Source organism: Prenolepis imparis, unplaced genomic scaffold, assembly GCF_030444845.1.
Source record: "Prenolepis imparis isolate NDT839.2.m4 unplaced genomic scaffold, iyPreImpa1.0 SCAF_15, whole genome shotgun sequence".
In the NCBI taxonomy this organism is placed as follows: Eukaryota; Metazoa; Arthropoda; class Insecta; order Hymenoptera; family Formicidae; genus Prenolepis; species Prenolepis imparis.
Genome location: NW_028141173.1, coordinates 5,289,100 through 5,307,574, shown reverse-complemented (window position 1 = coordinate 5,307,574; position 18,475 = coordinate 5,289,100). Strand labels below are relative to the sequence as shown.

The 18,475-nt window shown below is 36.1% G+C and overlaps 3 protein-coding genes and 1 long non-coding RNA gene across 5 annotated transcripts; 1 reads left to right on the top strand and 3 right to left on the bottom strand.

The window, feature by feature from the left end:
* Window positions 1-85: 85 nt before the first annotated feature.
* Dpck (Dephospho-CoA kinase) lies at window positions 86-1,994 on the bottom strand. The gene is made up of 3 exons (XM_083055408.1): window positions 1,777-1,994; window positions 1,208-1,499; window positions 86-1,095 (listed from the first exon to the last, which is right to left on the bottom strand). Exons 1-3 carry the CDS (start codon window positions 1,886-1,888, stop codon window positions 792-794), a joined length of 708 nt encoding a protein of 235 aa, XP_082911534.1. The 5' UTR covers window positions 1,889-1,994; the 3' UTR covers window positions 86-791.
* A 739-nt stretch (window positions 1,995-2,733) lies between these two features.
* On the bottom strand, window positions 2,734-8,453 carry LOC145946219 (uncharacterized). Its single transcript, XM_083055748.1, has 4 exons — window positions 7,992-8,453; window positions 6,762-7,487; window positions 3,169-3,456; window positions 2,734-2,756 (listed from the first exon to the last, which is right to left on the bottom strand). Exons 2-4 carry the CDS (start codon window positions 7,480-7,482, stop codon window positions 2,734-2,736), a joined length of 1,032 nt encoding a protein of 343 aa, XP_082911874.1. The 5' UTR covers window positions 7,483-7,487; window positions 7,992-8,453.
* A 170-nt stretch (window positions 8,454-8,623) lies between these two features.
* LOC145945908 (ER membrane protein complex subunit 4-like) lies at window positions 8,624-17,602 on the top strand. 2 transcript variants are annotated; one of them, XM_083055163.1, is made up of 10 exons: window positions 8,624-9,169; window positions 9,246-9,293; window positions 9,750-9,906; window positions 10,030-13,281; window positions 13,474-13,603; window positions 13,706-14,073; window positions 14,599-14,701; window positions 14,795-14,902; window positions 15,270-15,636; window positions 16,914-17,149. In XM_083055163.1, the coding sequence occupies exons 1-10, from the start codon at window positions 9,112-9,114 to the stop codon at window positions 16,997-16,999; spliced, it is 4,677 nt and encodes a 1,558-aa protein (XP_082911289.1). In that variant the 5' UTR covers window positions 8,624-9,111; the 3' UTR covers window positions 17,000-17,149. The 2 variants fall into 2 exon arrangements, with proteins under 2 accessions (XP_082911289.1, XP_082911290.1); XM_083055164.1 differs by lacking the exons at window positions 8,624-9,169; window positions 9,246-9,293; window positions 9,750-9,906; ... (4 more) ...; window positions 14,795-14,902; window positions 15,270-15,636 and adding exons at window positions 16,366-16,559; window positions 17,267-17,602 and having other exon boundaries at window positions 16,914-17,185.
* Window positions 13,925-15,539, bottom strand: LOC145945923 (uncharacterized). Its single transcript, XR_014426944.1, has 4 exons — window positions 15,413-15,539; window positions 14,800-15,036; window positions 14,617-14,687; window positions 13,925-14,065 (listed from the first exon to the last, which is right to left on the bottom strand). It is a non-coding gene; the product is annotated as an uncharacterized LOC145945923 (long non-coding RNA).
* Window positions 17,603-18,475: the final 873 nt, after the last annotated feature.

Here is an 18,475-nt window from a genome sequence, read left to right as displayed (position 1 = left end):
TCAAATAAAAAAGGAAGATATGAAAAAGGATGTTTTTCTTTGTACTATTATATTATATATTATATATTTTTATAATCGTGTGTAGCCATTAATTTTACTTTTTATACATTTATCACTGAATAACGTTTTACAGTCTGTTCAATAAATGCGTCGACTAATAATTACACAAGACATTCACACAAATCCATCCACACGTTTTCAATATAAATGATAAAAAGATTGTACTTTATAGTATTAATGCCATCATAATTTGATGTAACATTTACAACAGAGTTGTTTAATTTAATTCATTATAAACATATTGCTTTTTTCCCTTTCTTTTTTATTAGATTGCATAACGATGTAAGTATTGAATATATCTATTTTTTAAGACTACATATTTTTTCATTGGACATTATACATCTTTATATGCAAACATGCATACATAATTCTTTATATATCCCTTTACCTTAGCGTTAACTATAGCACGTTGCAATTAGAAGAGTTGTTCTTTTTGTGTATAAATAATTATTTAATTGCATAGCAATTGCATGATATAATCATATGAAAACTTTTTTTCTTTTATATGTCAAGTAAAAAATTTATCTTTTTACATAATGTACCAATTTATCTAGTAAGTGATTGCACTTCATAAATCAATGTTTTGATCTAATTTGGAAATTTCTTTTTTTTTGCGAACCTCGCTGTACATTTAACTAAATACATACTCGTTTTTATCATGCAACTACAATTTACAACAAAGGAACAAACGTTTATTCGTTTAAACTGATTCGCTGTAATGGAAAATAATTTTATGTTGCAGAAGATAAAGATCTGGAGCTTCTGTTCCTTAACCAATACGCGCCTGCCAACAATATAGTGCAACAAAATCCAAGTAGAAAGCGCAATTTCCAGTGATGCTTAGAGCATTTTAATACATTAATCACTTTTATCGTTTGTTCCCTAGTGTCGCTTACACTAGCCGAATTTTCAATTACAAAATTTGACATGTCTGCTTTCTTTTCCAAGGACATTTGCGCGGCTATTCTTATTTTTGCCTTAGCTTCTGTATATCCGCTGCGCTCTATTAAACGTTGTAACTGAAGCTCCTCTTCGCTGAAAATGATAAGTTATGAAAGTTTTAAGAAAAATCAAAACTCATTTTGTGTATATTTACTCAATTTGAAATATTGATATGCTATTCTGATAAACTAAAATATATACGTACCATGTAACAACTATAATTTTATGCAAGTAATTCAACATGTGTCCTGTTTCGAAAAGCAATGGCAGGTCCATGACTATAAATGGATAGCCTTGTAGAAAGTATTTAATAGTTTGCCAGTAAATCTCCTTATAAATATCAGGATGCGTAATGGCATTGAGTTTCTTCCTCTTTTCAACATCGTTAAATATTAAATCGCCAAGTTTCATTCTGTCCAAGTATTTGGTATCCAAAAACACATCCGGACCGAATTCCTTTTGTATCTTATGCCATGCTGGCTTTCCTGGTTCGACAACTGTAATTAGATATAAAATTATTAGACATGTATGATTTATATTGAAACAAAATATATGAAATTCTTGAATTCTTGAATAGATAGATACAAAATAACAAAAAAGAAATATAATTCTATTAATTAAATTGTTTAATGAAAAAAGAAAGAGAAAATTAACACAAAAAATACAATGAAATAATAAAATGTCATTAAAAACTTAGTGTATGTGTGTATATATATACATATATATTTTTTTTTTCATAGCAATTGGAGGGTCAGGTAGAATGCACATTCAAACCTTTTCGTGCAATTAAATCGGCATCTATAACAGGAATGCCATGCTCGCGAAAGATAGCAGCGACCGAGCTTTTTCCTGTAGCGATACCGCCTGTCAATCCAACCAGAAACATCTCAAAGGACGAACGTTTAAGACGATAAATACGAAGAAATAAGTAATCGGATGCACATAACCGAAATTAAGCATTATTCACTCAGGCGAAGGGGTGCGTTCGAAAATTGTGTTTATCGGAATCGAGTAGCGTTTTCATCGACCAATTGAAACAGAGAAACCTTTGCTCCTTTTATCCTGATTGGTCAATCGAACACTATTCTGCTCCGACGAATAGGATTTTCGAACGTAACCAAGCGTGAATGACTACACAATTATGACGCACAAATGCCTATAATAATGTGTGAAGAAATTTAAATTTTATTTGAAAACCGTAAAACAATATGCTTCCTATGTAAATAAACGAAAAACGTAATTTATTATTATCTTCGAAAATAGTTTTTTTTTAAATAACAAGGTTTTTTTAAAAAAAGTAGATAATCTTTGTACTTTGCGAGAAATAAAGTTAACAATTGTCGACTTTTGCTTATTTACATATATCTACATCTTCTATCATAATCAGGGGATAACTTGGAACAAAATACAATAAAAATCCAAATCAATATTATGTTATAGTTTAAGAATACCTTATATTTAATATACATGCATTAAATGAATTAAATACAAATATATATACTTATTTGTATTTTGTCATATTGGATTAATATAATTTTTAAAACGAAAGTTAAAGAAATATACATGAAGATCCTATTAGAAAAATATAACACAAAAAGAGATTGTTGTGCTTATATATAATATAAAAACAATTTTTTTTTTGCAATTTGTGTTGTATTTTTCTAGCAAAATTTATAAAAGCTTATAAAAGCAAAATTTATAAAATATAAAAGCTACTATAAAAACTATATTTTAGTTAAGAGATATGCTGAATGCTGAAATTACCATGCATATTATTGTAATGTAAATTTAAAAAAAAGTTTATTTTGCATAATCTTAAAATGTGACCTTTTTATATATAATAATACATATACATATATAAATATATAAAGTTTAAATTAAACTTTTTAAAATTTACATTACAATAATGCATGGTAATTATTCAATTTAGCATATATCTCTGGTATTAAAATATATAGTTTTTATAATAAAAGCAGTTTTAAATTTTGCTTTAGAAAAATACAGCAGAAATTGCAAAAAAATGATTATGAGAGGATCTTATTTAAAATAAATTATAAAAGATATTTTATTGGTTATAGGAAAATTCTTCGTGAGATAGTTCAATATTTTTGACCTGATCTATTAAGTCGGGATATTTTTTTATTAGAGCTGTAAAATCTAGATTACTTGCAATATCTTCAAAATATAATTTGATAAAATCTTTGGTATATTTTTGCAAAAATTTTCCATCATATATAAGTGCAATCCTTAAATGCTCAACAACGTTCTCTGTTGTTATATTTCTAATTAAATACACTTCACATTTTAATTTGAGATCGTCTATCTGATATTTATTAGCTGCTATAAGGAGACAATATATTACTTTTATTTCATGCAGCTTTTTAGATAGCTGCCCAGTATGTATATAATGTACAAATTCCTTCAGGACATTGTATTCCATATCACATATTGATACTGTTTTAGTTAGGCCTTCTTTTAAATCACTTTTAAACATATTTTTAAATACTATACTTTTTGAATATAGTAAAAGCTTATTTACTTGGAACTTTCGTTTTTTATCTATTTCTAATGTAACAAGTGCATTAGATAGTATAGAATTAAAAATATCTGTATCTGTATCTGTATCTGTTTGAGTAACTGACTTGAATGTATAATTTATACTAGTGTTAGAAACGCGAACAAAAGTACAGAATTCGAAACATATTGTAAGTGTCTTATCCCATGAATACTTAGTTTTATTTTCGGAAAGATATGAAATAGATACCTCATACAATAATGTTTTACTATCTTAGGATATTGAACATGACGCATAACGTGTTTTGCAAATTTTTCCTCCATTAGTATTAAAAAAAACAGAATAAAAGTTTGTTATAGGAGGTAGAATATTTTTTTTGGGGTTCAACTTGCCAAAAAATTGCAATTTATCCTCTTCAGACTTCATATATAACATAAGATTATTTCCTGTACTGGATTTTAGTTCACCAAATTTAGGACAGTTCCAAAAATTTTCAATACTCCATGTATAACAGAATGTATTTTCTGTTATAAATTGCGTTTTACAATAATGATTGGTAACTTCATTAATAGTGGATGTCATCTTGGTCACCAATGCTGCAAATAATTTATATATATATATTTAGTGATACAATCTTGTACAAATTGAATATCTTAAAAAACATTTCATAAAGCAATTTCTTTACATATTTATTATACATATTTATATATTTATTTTAAATATTTTTTGAATAGTATATATTATGTAAATTAAATATTTTAAATAGCCTATATTAATTCATTAATCTTTTGTAGTAAAAACTTGTGTAATTCATTATCACAATTATATACATCTAAAAGAGCAATGCATAGTGCAATCATTATTTTCTTTAGAATGTATAATTTTTATTAATTACAATATAATATTGTTTTGATATAAACACTATTAATTTTCTTTATTATTACTCAAAAGCAATTTAAAAATTTAATTTTAATTTTGAAGACTTAAAAAAAATAAAATAATTTTCATAAAAGAGAATTATTATAATTAAAATAAAAAAAAAGAATATTTTTCAATATTGTTTTAATAATAATTTCATAAATCAACATTGAATATGTCAAGAATAAAAAATCAACTATCTGATTATTAAAGTAAGTAAGCTCGTGTAATACAATGCAATAAATAGGAATTAATGAGCCAATTATACGAGTCAAGAAAACAATAAAATTTTTTAATTTATTCAAATGACATTAGACGGTTATGATGTAAACATTTCGATCGTATTTGGTCTTCGCTTCAATACATGATATATAAATACATATAAAGATAAACAATCAAATTAATGTTTACATTTATAACCGTCTAATGTCATATTTGAATAAATTATAAAATTTTTATATAACACTCTGTTTTCTTGACTCATATAATTGGCCCATTAATTCCTATTTATCTGATTATTTATTCCATTGTTCTACATTTTATATAAAAATAATTATAAACAATAATGAATTATTACTCAGAAATAGAGAAGTGCATTAAAAATATTGTATTTTCACAATTTAAGAAATTTACTACTTTATGTTCTGCTTTGATAAATGAAGCAACAAAACAAATAATTAATAAACTGATTAAACAAATACAAAAAAGTTACGATATGTTGTATAATCAGAAATTGAGTCTGTTGCACATATTACGCTTATTTATATATGAACATGATGCGATATTAACTTGTATAAGTAATAATATTGTTTAATTAAATATATATAAAATTTGCTATTATATTCATCTCTGAAATGTATCGAAAAATGTATTATACCTCTATAAAACAAGAATCACACTTTTAAAAAATGTGATAAATAAAATTACATTCCTTACAAATATTTTTCTTTATTATTCTAATATAATGTAATAGTAATTATTGTAATGTAATATCAAATAAAAGAATATAAAATTTAATCTTGTTATTATTCGACATATTTGCACGAAGAAATGAGAAATATGTTGAACAAAGAAACATTTTATACTTACAGATGAGTGATGCAGTTTAATAGGCTTATATTTTAATGCTCGTTTGCTATTTTCCTTCCTGATAAGAATTCTTCTTAGTTTGATAAAAGATTTGAATTCAATTGAGACGTGCGTGTACAAGTACGTTCTTCTTCTTTCTAAATAATACCTGGCACAGGATGCTTTATTTACATCAAGTATATGTGAGGTATATAGTAACTGCAAATAAACCATTAGGACGCACAACTGAAGGTCGTCATTCAATTTCAAACGTTATTATCTTATTATGTTTTCCTTGTTGAAATTTCGTAGTCCTAGATTTTATAATTTTTAAAAACAAAAAGAAGTGTTTTTAAAAAAAAGATGATAGCTTTTATATTTCGCGAGAAAGAATACCATATATGTAATATACGTTAAAATAAATTAAACAAATAAAATATATACTTAATTTGTATTTCGTCATCATATTGGATTAATAATTTAAAAAATAAAAAAAATACATGAAGATTGGAAAAATGTAACAAAAAGAGATTACTATTATGTTCATAATATAAAATCAACATTTTTTTTGCAATTATGTATCTTCCTAAAGCAAAACTTAAAACAATTTTTACTATAAAAACTTTATATTTTAGTATCAGATATGATAAATTAAATAATTACCATACATTATTGTAATGTAAATTAAAAACAAACATTTTGTATAATCATAAAATGAAACTTTCTATAAATACATATATTTAAATATATTTAATAATTTTATAAATACATATATTTTAATCAAGGTAGATAATTTTTAAACGACCAACTGGCTAATGATGGTGAAATTCTTTTATTTATTCAGCTACGTTTCGACCCTAAATTACATATAGTTTATATATTTTAATTCAAAAGAGTTCCATATGACATTTTAAATTATTATAAAATTATAAGACATTATCTTCTTCGGTAGGAATTTATCTTATGAGATAGGTTAATATTTGTAATCTCATCTATTAACTTAGGATATTCTTTCACTAAAGCTATAAAGTTTGGGGTATACACAATATCCTTTAAATATAATTTGATAAAACTTTTGACATATTTTTCCAAAATTTTTCCGTCATGTAAATATGCAATCTTTAAATGTTCTACAACGTTCGCTGGTGTTATATATTTCATTAAACATTGCTGACATTTTAATTTAAGATCTTCTATGTCATATTTATTAGCTGTAATAAAGAGTTCACGTATTACATCTATATTTATCTCTTCTAGCTTTTCAGGTAGATAACCAGTTTGAATAAAAAAGATAATAATTTGTTTAGGATATCGTGTGTCATATCAGATATATGTACTTCATTGGTTTGGCTTTCTTGTAGACCAGAGTCAAACATAGCTTTAAATACTTTACTTTTTGAACAAAGTAAATGCTTATCTATTTCAAAAGTTAGTTCTTTGTCTATTACTAATGTAACAAATGAGTTATGTTCAGTAGGAACAAAACTGTCTGTATCTTTTTGAGTGTGTGACTTAAATTCTATACTACTGTGATTCACGTTCATAAGTTCGTGGAATTCGAAGCCTATTTTAAGTGTCCCATCCCATAAATACTTAGTTCTATTTTCGGAAAGATATGAAATAGATACCTCATACAATAATGTTTTATCTGCGAACATTCTACATTTCTTATTTTGCTCTTTGCAAATTTTTCCATTAATAGTATTCAAAAAAACAGAACAACGACTTATTTTAGGGTATAGTTCTGATAATTTGTTCCTTATCCGCTCACGCTCACTATAAAATGTCAATGTACCCTCTTTAAGGTCAGGTTGCATATAAAATGTAACATCATTGTTTGTGTCTATAGATATTACTTCACCAAATTGATAAAATTTCCAAAAATCCTCAATGCTCCATGTATAATAAAATGTGTTTTCTGTCAATTGTGTTTTACAATAGAAAATGTTGTCTTCAATAATGGTGGACATCTTGGTCATCAATGCTGTAAATAATTTATGTTTAATTATACAGTCTGCTTATACAAATTGAATATCTTAAAAAACATTTCATAAAACAATATTTTATATATTTATTTATTTATACATTATTTTAAATATTTTTTGAATAGTATACAAGTATTTTAAATAATTTTTTTATTCATTAATCTTTTGTAATAATTGTATAATTCAATATCAATTGTATATCTGAAACAGTAATGCATAATCATTATATTCTTCCGAATATATATTGATTATAGCAATATTACTTTAATATATACACAATATTAACATTATATTTCTTTATTATTACTCACTTTAAAAAATAAGATAAAGAATAATTTTCATAACAGAATTTTTTTTAAGAAAAGGAAAAATATTTTTTAACTTATTTTGTTTTAATAGTAATTTCACAGATCAACTTATTATATTTTACAAGAATAAAGAATCATTTATCTGATTTTTCTAAGAAATGAGAATCTAGAGTCTAAAAGAAACATTTTACTTACAGATGAGTGACGCAGTTTAATTAACTTAAATTTTAATGCTCCTTTTGCTATTTTCGTTTCTGATGAATTCTCTTTGTCCGATAACAGATTTGAATTCAATAGAGAAGTGCGTATACGGTATAAAATACTTCAAGAAATTCTGCACACGCAATTCACAGTACAAATACTTTTCTTTGTTCTTTATCGCAACAATGTTATCAACTTGTTTTGTTTTTTCTTCTTTTGTTGCCGATTAGAAAAGAGAAACACACTCAAAACTCAAAGTGCTAAGCGTGGCTTCCAAACGCAACCATTTTCTATTTTCTATTCTACACATAGTAGAAGGATAATTCTACATAGAAGAAGAGGAAGTACCCCGATAGGCTGATTCTCAATAATCTGTTCGTTTTTGACTTGATACGAGATAGGTCTGATCCACAATAGGTGATTCAAGCCTCGAGAAATTGACCAATCACAGTTGAATATTCTCCTCATACCCGACCGCGATTCGTCAATTTCTTAACGCTCGATTGGTCAATCGAACGCAACTTTGGCCGCAGCCATTCGACGCGCATGCGCAGAAGAGGCGACCTCTCTACACTATTCGCACGCCCATCTACACTCGTTCCATGTTCGCAGGCGCATCGCTTGCGTTTGCCACAGCCGGGCAAACGCGAAGCGCGAAATCGGAGCGGCGAGAGACGTCTCGTCTCCTTTCTCGCCGTTCTCCCTCATTTTTCGCGTTCGCCGGGTTCCGCGCGGAACGGAATCAGCTGTTTAGCGCGGCATCATGTTCTCGTAGGCGGTGTGATTCGTTGGTCGCCGATCTCTCGCGGGCGTGCGACATGATCCTGCTCCTGCTCTGAAATCAGGATCAAACACGCTCGTTCGTCGATAGACACTCGTGCGCTCGCGTGCGCACGCACGCGTTCGCTCGAATTTACTGCTCCCGCTCGCGGCGGAGAATGACATATCGCGACGCGCGGGTGATGACGCGCGACGATCATCACGCACGCACCGGGAGAGGAGCGTCGTCGAGGCGGAGCGACGCGATTACGACGCGCCAGAGATAGAGAGAGGATATATACGTAGGGAGGAAGAGAGAGGATCTCTGGAGAAAGGATCGACGATCAGCTGGACAATGGCAATCTCGGGCTGGATGATGTGGGGTAGGATCGCACGCACCGGTCGATCTCGAAGTGGGTGGAATTTAAGAGTCGAAAAGCGTTTTATGCGAATCGTCACGTCTTCTCGCGTCTCTCTTTCTGATTACAGGCCGCCAGGACACCGAGGACAATTGCATACAGCTCGATCTGTCAAGAGGTTAGTGACCTAACCTGTCGTTGAGGATCCCGCTCTCCCTCCTTGTCTTCTCTTCTTTCCGACCTCTCCTCTCCGTCGTTCTTCTGTCAGCGCCGACGACGACGTTGGTCGACGCTTCGCACTCTCCTGTATTTATTTACCTTTCGCCTGGCGGGCGCAATATTGCGCAATCCTCGAAAAATGCGCAGATACCTTTCAGCGACGTCGAATGATACTGATACGTTGCCATTCGAGAGTTTGAAGGGTATCCTTGTACAGCTTTATCTAAAATTTGAGGAATGACATTTAAAAATATTTATCGCAGACTGTCTCGAGCTTGTCAGTCTGTATGTAAAAGAGGGAATATCCTTCCTCGATGCCCCTATTTCAATTATTTTTTCCTTGCCTGTGAGATAAATATAATTTATTATAAAATATTTTATGAATGATTGGAGGAGTAATTAACTTACTTTGTAGGATTGAAGGAGAATGTCAAGGAGGTCCTGTCGAATCTTTGCCAGCGTCACAATGTTCCAAGCGTAAAGAAGCTAGCGTATCTTAATGCTATTGTTAAATTGATTAGCGAAACCGATTCCCAGGATTATGGATACTCTGCGGAAGATCTCTTCTGTTGGTAAGACTCGCTAACAAATATATCTATTATATCTAGTGAGTAAATTATATCGATGAATGAGGAAAGAAGTTGCTGATTAAGATTGTCTCATTAATTATTCTTACAAAATTACTCTTTCTATAGCTTGCGTGTGCCACTGGTCCATGAAGCAACTCAGGTGCGCGCCGCCGCGCTCAGGACGGTGCGTTACATGCTGAAGAAGGAGCAGGATGTCATCGCGATCAACAGGCTGCAGTATCCTTATTTCGTGGCGCGCAGCATGGACGTTAATCTGCGCAACGAGATCGAGAGGATACAGGCTCTTCGACTCGTAAGAAGAATCCTGGTGTTAGCCCCCAAGCATTTTAGTCCCGCCCTAGCGAGATCTCTAGTTAGTTTAACCAACGGTGGCATCGAGGAGAGGGATCGTATATTTAGAGCGTTTCTAGCAACCCTGTGCGAGTTGGGTGTCCTGAACTCGAATCTACTGATAAGCTGCGGCGGCGTCGGCGCCCTGGCCAGGGCCGCGATGACAGGTCAAAGCGCCGCCGCGGTCGAGTCCGTCGTGGGAGTCCTTCTGCGGCTGCTGAACAACCCCGACACACGCAGCAGCGTTTCTCTTTTATGCTTCGCCGCACCCTACTGCGAGCTTCACTCCTCGAGCATGGAGAGGACCAAGGAGGAGCGCGAACAGAGATTTGCCGCGAGCAAACTCGCCCTGCTGAGCATTCTTCGTTCGTATCCAGGCGTCCTGCATTTCTGCCGGCCGGACAATAATTCGGGTCTCAAGGCCATCGCGGATATCTTGTATGTGGAACAATTGGAAGTGCGTGGCGCCGTGTTGGAGTTATTATATGAGCTGTTAGACCTGCCTTTGCCCACGTGGACCGATGAGCCGGATGTCGCGTTGGCCGCGGTGGATCCCACCAGATCGCGGGACTCGTGGAAGCTGTCCGAGGGCTTCGTCGCCGCCGAGGGAAAGTTCATATTGCCATCCCTGTCGTCGCACTGTCCCAACGTCACGGAGATACACTCGGCGTTGTTGGTGTACGTTCTTCTGGAATGCGGTCTCCATCGAGCCCTCGCGGAGACCATCGTCTCCAGCGACACGTTCATCTCGGTGCGCGCGGCGGTTCTTCTGGGAGCGTTGCTACATCTCGCGCATTCGCTACTACCGTCCGAGGTTTGCGACCTTACGCCGCCATTGCCGAATCTATTGGAGCACGCTAGCGCGGGCAAGCATCAGGCGTTAGCAGCGGTCACGATCCTCGAGCGAATGCACACTATGATGCGACGCAGACCTACCCCGGCGAGTCTCTTTCTCGATCGGATTCTTCAGGCCGGTACCTGGTTACGTCCGATTCTGCCGCGACGTCAACGACCGTCCGGCAGACACTGGCTGCGAATCGGTCGCGAGTCACCGATCACCCCGTTGCTGAAGGACGCGCAGGTGCTGAGTTCGAAAGACGCCCTCGCCTGGAACTGGCCGATAGTGCGGGCGATTCTGCGATCGCGCGAAGACGCGACGCGAATCCTGCACGATTCCGATCAGCGACTGTTTATGAAGCGGCTCGTACGTTACTTCAAACCGTCGTGGAACGGTTATAGCAGAGTCGAGCTGGGAACGAACGCGACGCTGGCGCGCGAGGCGACTCTCGCCGGCTGCGACTTGTTGAATTGCCTGTTGGAACTACACGAGCCGGAGGGCGCGCGATTGCTCAATGAGTTGATCGGCGACGTCGCCGAGCAGATCAGTCACATTCGCACCGCCGAGTCTGCGCATGACTGCCTGTTCTCGCCACGTCACATGTCTACCACGTGCTGTCAGAAGTACTTCCTTTTCCTCGGGCAGTTGAGCTACTCGGCGAAGGGAACGGTGGTCCTCAAGAGCTTCAACTTGTTGGAGAAACTGCAGGATCTCGCGCTAGCCACCCATCACGACTGCTACGTCAAACTGATCGTCTCCAGTCTGGATTATTCCCGGGACGGTCCCAATAGGAAGCTGTTAAGCAAGATTATCTCCGAGGCGACCTTGTGGAGTACACGTTTATACGCTACGCAGTTTTTACGACTGATACTCCGCGCGAGAATGACGGACGCCGTGCGCTGGGCGATGTCCTTGTTGGCGGACCGATTGGCAGACAGCAGTACAGCTGTGGCGTTAGCTGCGTTGGAAACGTTACACGAGGCCTGCAATGAGACCGAGTACTTGGAAGTTTTGTTGCAGCAGGGCGGACAGTCGCGCGACTGGGACAAGTGGCTGCAACATCTGGGTGACAAGGGCTACCTGCTGAAGATCCGGCTTTACTCCCTTCAGCAAGGTTTCGCGAGCCTCGCCGCGCCGTCGGAGGAACTGGAGAAGTGGATCGGACCCGGTGGCTTCGCCGAGCGATACGTGGGCCTCGTGGAAGGCGAGATACACGACGCGTTGACGCGTCGTCAACGCGACGAGACCGGGAGTTATCAAAGGAGGACCACCAACGTGCCGATGGTGCCGCACGACATCTTCATACCGCCGCATCTGATCGGCCAGCTGGCGCAACACGAGCTCGGGATGCAGTTACTGTTACGTCGCAATGTGATACAACGTTTCGCCCGACTGCTGCAACGATTTAGGCTGGAGTTTGGCGGTCGTGATTCAGAATCGAACTCGCGATGCGCCAGAACGAGTCGTCTACCTATCAGCGTCGCTGCGGCCGTCGCAGCCTCCGAGGACGTCGGCGTCGTCTCGGAAGAGTCCGGTACGGACGAAGCCGCGGAGCAGTGCGGCCGCCTCGAGACGATCCTGGATTCCGAGACCTTGGAGAGCGAGTTGATCCGCGATACGGCGAGCCAACCCCGGACCGAGTCGCTGATGGAGATCCGTCGTAAGACCAGCATGGACGATTCCAGACACACTACTCCGGAGCGAAGCTGGAGGATGGAAACCGTCGAGTTATCGCGCGACGATCATCCTGTGACCGGCCCGAACGGCGGCATCCTCAAGGTCAAGTCGGCCCTGTGGGCCCTCGGCCACGCCGGCACATCCGTCGCTGGTGTCGAACACCTCAATCACCTGGGTATCGTCGAGATGATCACGTCCATGGCGGAGACGTGTCCGTATTACTCGGTACGAGCCACCGCAATGTACGCTCTCAGTCTGATCGGCACCACTCGCGCCGGTGCCGACGCCCTGATAGGTTTCAACTGGCCGTGCGTCAGGCATCGACGAGGCGATAACTGGCCCGTGGTGCCACCTTCGGCCAGGTATCCGGTGCCAAGTCCGGTCCCAGTCCAGCGGCATCATCGCAGCCTCAGCGACGGTAAACCGGAACTGCCCGAGCCGATCGTGCGTCGAACCAGGAATCGATCCGAGAGCGCCGCCACAGATCTCGAGGCACGGCGATACATTCTTCCGTGAGTGGAATAATTACGATATTTACCAGGAAGGATAATTGCAATTGTATTAATTTATAGAAAAATAATTATTTTAATGAGAAATTATGTCGAAACTTTAAATCAGTCTTTTTTTGTTTCCATAAAATTTAGATTGAATATTAATATTAATTTATTAATATTATTAATATTAATTTTTTCGTCTTTTTTTAGAGAAAGAGGCGAAACTCCAAGTCCCGTTTCGAGTATACAAAGACTTAGCCAACAAGATGCTGAAGGATACGCGCGACTACGTAGTTTACAACGTCATCGCAGACCGAGTTATTCTCAAAGTAGCTTAGAAGTATGTGAATTGTACTGAAAATTTCTCTTTGAAAATACTAAACTTAATTATTTAACAACATTCTTAAATAATACAATACATTGAGTATCTTTATCTTCGCAGATGTACAGTTTAGACGGTCGCCTTTCGTTGCAAAGCCTATCGGAGTACGATTCGTCCCGCAGCTGGATTGCGGAGAACGCGGTCCTTACTCCGACGCCACCTCCCCCGGAGGACGACAACGAAAACTTGTTCTACATGGGGATTTGCTTGCCGAGGAGGCTGCTCGCGATCTTTCCCGAGCCCCCTCAACCGTCGCAGCCGACTATCCTCGAGGATATCGTCCGATTGGAGTTAGAGACAACGGAGATCGACGAGGAATCCAACTCGGAGTACGACGTCGACAGCGAACACTGTCGCACGTGTCTCGTTTGTTATCACGGCAAGAGTGGCAAGGATGCCGGTACGGAACAGGACGTAAAACTGCGAAAGTAAGAAACTCTCTCTGTATCTTTTGCTTCTTTTAATTTTCTTTTAATTATTCATACATTGAAGTTGGAAAATATAGTTATATAATTATAAAATCAATGCAAATAGCGACCACTGCTGATTGATTTATTAATTTACATTAATGCATGCATATTAATTTGTTTAATTAGAAATTTAAGAAATCGTAGCGTTTCTTCAATTTATCTAAATTAAAATAAAACACTTTTCTGTGTTTTATTCGTATTTAAATAAATCGAAAACGCTACGATTTCTCTAATTAATAAATTAATATGCATATATTAATATAAATTAATAAAAATATAAATCAAATGATAATTAATTTAATAAATAATTATTAATTAATAAGTAATAAAATTAATTAATAAAGCAATCATTGTGTATTTGTTCGCTATTTGTATTATATTTTATCTAATTATATATAACTATATTTTCCAACTTGATTATACAAACTAAAGACTTCAACAAATTAAAATTCATTATGTATAATTTTGTTATGTTGCATATAGAGAAATACTTAGGCATACTCTACGGCTTGCGAATCCCGTATGGTATCGTCTTAGTCGTCAATCGTTACTTAGATTGAGGCAGCGATATCCTGAAAAGTTTCAGGTAATGTATGGTTTTGCTGCTCTACAACATTTCGACACGCAGGAATAATTTTATACATGTTTGTGTCATACGTTTTTTTTTTTTTTTTTTCAGGATACCTGTTTATTTTCGGATGTAGCCGCCCGCCTGAGTAGCGGTACGTACAGAATACCGGCGAGGCGATTTCTGCAAGAACTGTTTCTAGATTCTCCATTTGACGCAGTAAGTTCCACAATATGTGATCTTCTGTTATCAATTCTCGCATATTAATCGCATGACTCTCATGATGTCAGCGTCTGAGTCAGCATTATTTTATTAGTCTGTAGCGTAATATATAATCACAATCCATGAGATTTCTGAAAATAAAAACACTCCGATGAAGTACAGCCACCGCAAAGAATCTATTCATCTATTTTATAACGCATTCAGTTAACATTGTGTATTTGACTATTGACTTAATTTATTATTATATATTAATACTTAATTTATTATACTTAATTTATATTAAACTATTGACTTTGTATATCAATGCAAACATATAATTTCAATTGTAATGTTATTGAAAACAATTTGAAATTTTACTACGCAGCTTTACGTCGAACCAATCAACATTCTGAAGATACCGATTGGCACAGAGGAGAATCCTCTACAATCACCTGTTCCTAGCTCCGAGGCTAGCCCTCGGCAGCAATCTGCCAGTCCTGCGGAGGGCAAGATTAACGGAAGACTTACTTTGACTGAGATACAGACTGCGCAACTGGCTTCAGTCGCCGAGGAGGGCTCCTCGGCCGGCAGCGAGTCGTGCAACATAGCGCATCCGTGCAAGAAGAAGCCTCAGGAGGTCGCACGGTCGATGCAGGAACGGCGCAGCGACGAGAAGATCATAGCCGAGATCCTAAAGCCAGAAGAACGGATACGCTTGTCAAAGAGTTCCGATAGGTCGTTAAAAGTATCAGGTACAAACACTGCCATCAGCCTTGATTCGTAGTTTTTGAACTTTCGATCACTACTGTGTGTACATATTTTGTATTAAAATAATATTAATGTATAAAAATAAATTATACACACACTGCCGGAAAAATCAGAGGTATATTCTTATAATAATGTATATATATATACTTCAACGTTTCCTCTTAGTTTTCGTGCTTTGCGTCTATCCAGAATTATTTATTAATATTGATCGAAGCAATTGTTAATTTATAATTTATATGTTAATTTTTACGTCTTCTTCCGTATTACTTTTTAATGCCAATTTATTATTATTTTTTTTAGTAAAAAAGTGATAAGAAGTGGATATACTTCTCTTGTAACATTTATATATATATGTATATGTATGCATTATATGTATACATATATATACACACAGCATCCTACGTCTTATATACAATATATCTTATATATTCTAATATTTTCTCTATTTATACACAAATTATAATTTTTATATATTATGTGTATCAAGAAGAGAAAAACAGGATAAAACACCAATCGAAACAGTCAAATGTCTACATATTTTACGCGTGAAACCCTTTATCAGTTTTATCGCAATATTATATTATTTCCCTGATATCTATATATATTATCTCCATATCGCCATTAAATGAAAACTCTACATTATCGACATTGTTCGTCTGCCTTTCGTCCAAATTCCCGGAATTATCGTTAGTTGACGCGACGATCGCCACTACGAGTTTCTGTTTTTGTTTCGAATGTCGCCGATCATTCGTGTCATCGGATCACGTCGCACATCCTCCATAATTATTTCCTCGAGAGGGTAGACGATACGCGAATTCGTAGGAACGCGAATTATCCCGATGACGATGACGGCGAATTCCAAGCAGGGCTCCAAGCGGTCGAAATGGGCCTTAGACTTTGCCCACAAGTATGTAATCTAATTTGACGAGGGACACGTGTCCAAGGAAAATATTCCGCTCACCGACGAATCAATTAGCCATTCGTATATTCGTATTAAATCAAATCTAATGTCTGTTTCTTTTATTAGCTGCACTTTCTCTTTTTAAGCTGCTTTTCCTGTGATTTTTCAACTTCTCCCATCAAACTCTTGAGAGATCATTATTTTACTAAGAATTTTTTAATATATATTATATATATCATTATTTTATTTCAAACAGAAAAGTGCATCTAGAGAAATATGTCTGCTTCTTTTCATTTATCTATATTTTGTCTTTATTTTAGCTCAAAACTGCCTTGTCAAAACTTTCTTTGATCTTTGCAGGACGAAACAAGACAAAAGCGTGGAGATCCCATCTCCACCAGGATACACGCCTACCGGTTCCCTCTTTCACAATGTGGAGTACATGAGAGAGTCGGATTCCAATCATCTGATAATAAAGAAGTCCTGGGACTTGGCGTTGGGACCTCTTAAGCAAGTGCCCATGAATCTATTCATTATGTACATGGCCGGCAGCTCAATTTCAATTTTTCCCATCATGATGGTCGGGATGCTCATCATCAGGCCGGTAAAGGCGTTGTTCACCCTGCAGCAAAGTAAGTAGTACTTGAAGTCCACAGACAGTAGGTAGTGGAAGCATTGCTCGCAACATAACTCGCTCTGTTTCCTCTGCTCAGCATTCAAAGTGATCGAGGGAACGCACGCGTTCGGACAAAAGTTCGTGTACTTCTTAGGACAGTTAGTGAATATCGCGTTAGCTTTGTACAAGTGTCAATCGATGGGTCTATTGCCGACACACGCGTCCGACTGGCTAGCGTTTGTGGAACCGCAGACGAGGGTGGAGTATTCCGGCGGAGGTTTTATGTACGTTTGATGCGAAGGATACAATCAGTCGATATTGTGAGTACTCGATATCCGCGTTCGAGCCCGATCGTGAATGTAGCTAAGTTATATTGTGCGCGTGTCGCATTTAAATATTGTTTATTAAATAAAATAAAAGTATGGAAAAATAAGTGGCTGTCTCTTTGTACATAGTATGAATACACACACACACACACACACACACACATATATATATATATATATATATATATATATACAAATGTAGCAATATTTCTCGGAAAGCTAAATTACATTATAATTACATTTACATCGTATTGATAATAGGATATACATTTTCTCTTCTGATATTGGAAGTAGTTGCGCTTAAGAAAAATGGACTATGAACTATGCTATGGCTTCTTTTTATTTTCTTCTAGAAACTGGAGTGCTCGTTGATATAGTTTGGCTGGTTCATCCACGCGTGGCACCTATTATAGCAAAAAACAAAAATCAACTTTTGCAATTAAATCGAGCAATCAATTGTAAGCCTTTTATCTTATCAGATGTGTAACGTACATCATAGTTTTGTGCTATATATATACCAGCGTACACTCCAATACTCAGACTGATCTGCAAATCATTATTATGCATTTAAAAAACTACAAGATCATCATATATATATATGTGTGTCTACATACCAGGAATCGAAGCATATTGAGCTTTCAAAACGGATTTAACCTAAGAATTTCGTTACAGAGAATCTCACTCTGTCTTGTTATGTTCAGTTATGCCGCTTGACATTCAGTAAAAGCAATAAAAGTACATTCTGAAATATTCATATAGTCAAATTAGAACACGAATAATACGCAACTGTGATAAGAGAACGTGAGAAATTTAGCAGCTAGCAGAGAAGAATGCAGCTAGCTAGAAAATTTGTTGGTTATTTTGTAAGAGGAAATACGTAATCTTTTGTAACTAGATCTAGTTTTTTTCTGGATGAATGTTACTCATTGTTTAACTAGAAGATTGCGCGCGCAATTCAATTTTTTTTAAACGTAATACAT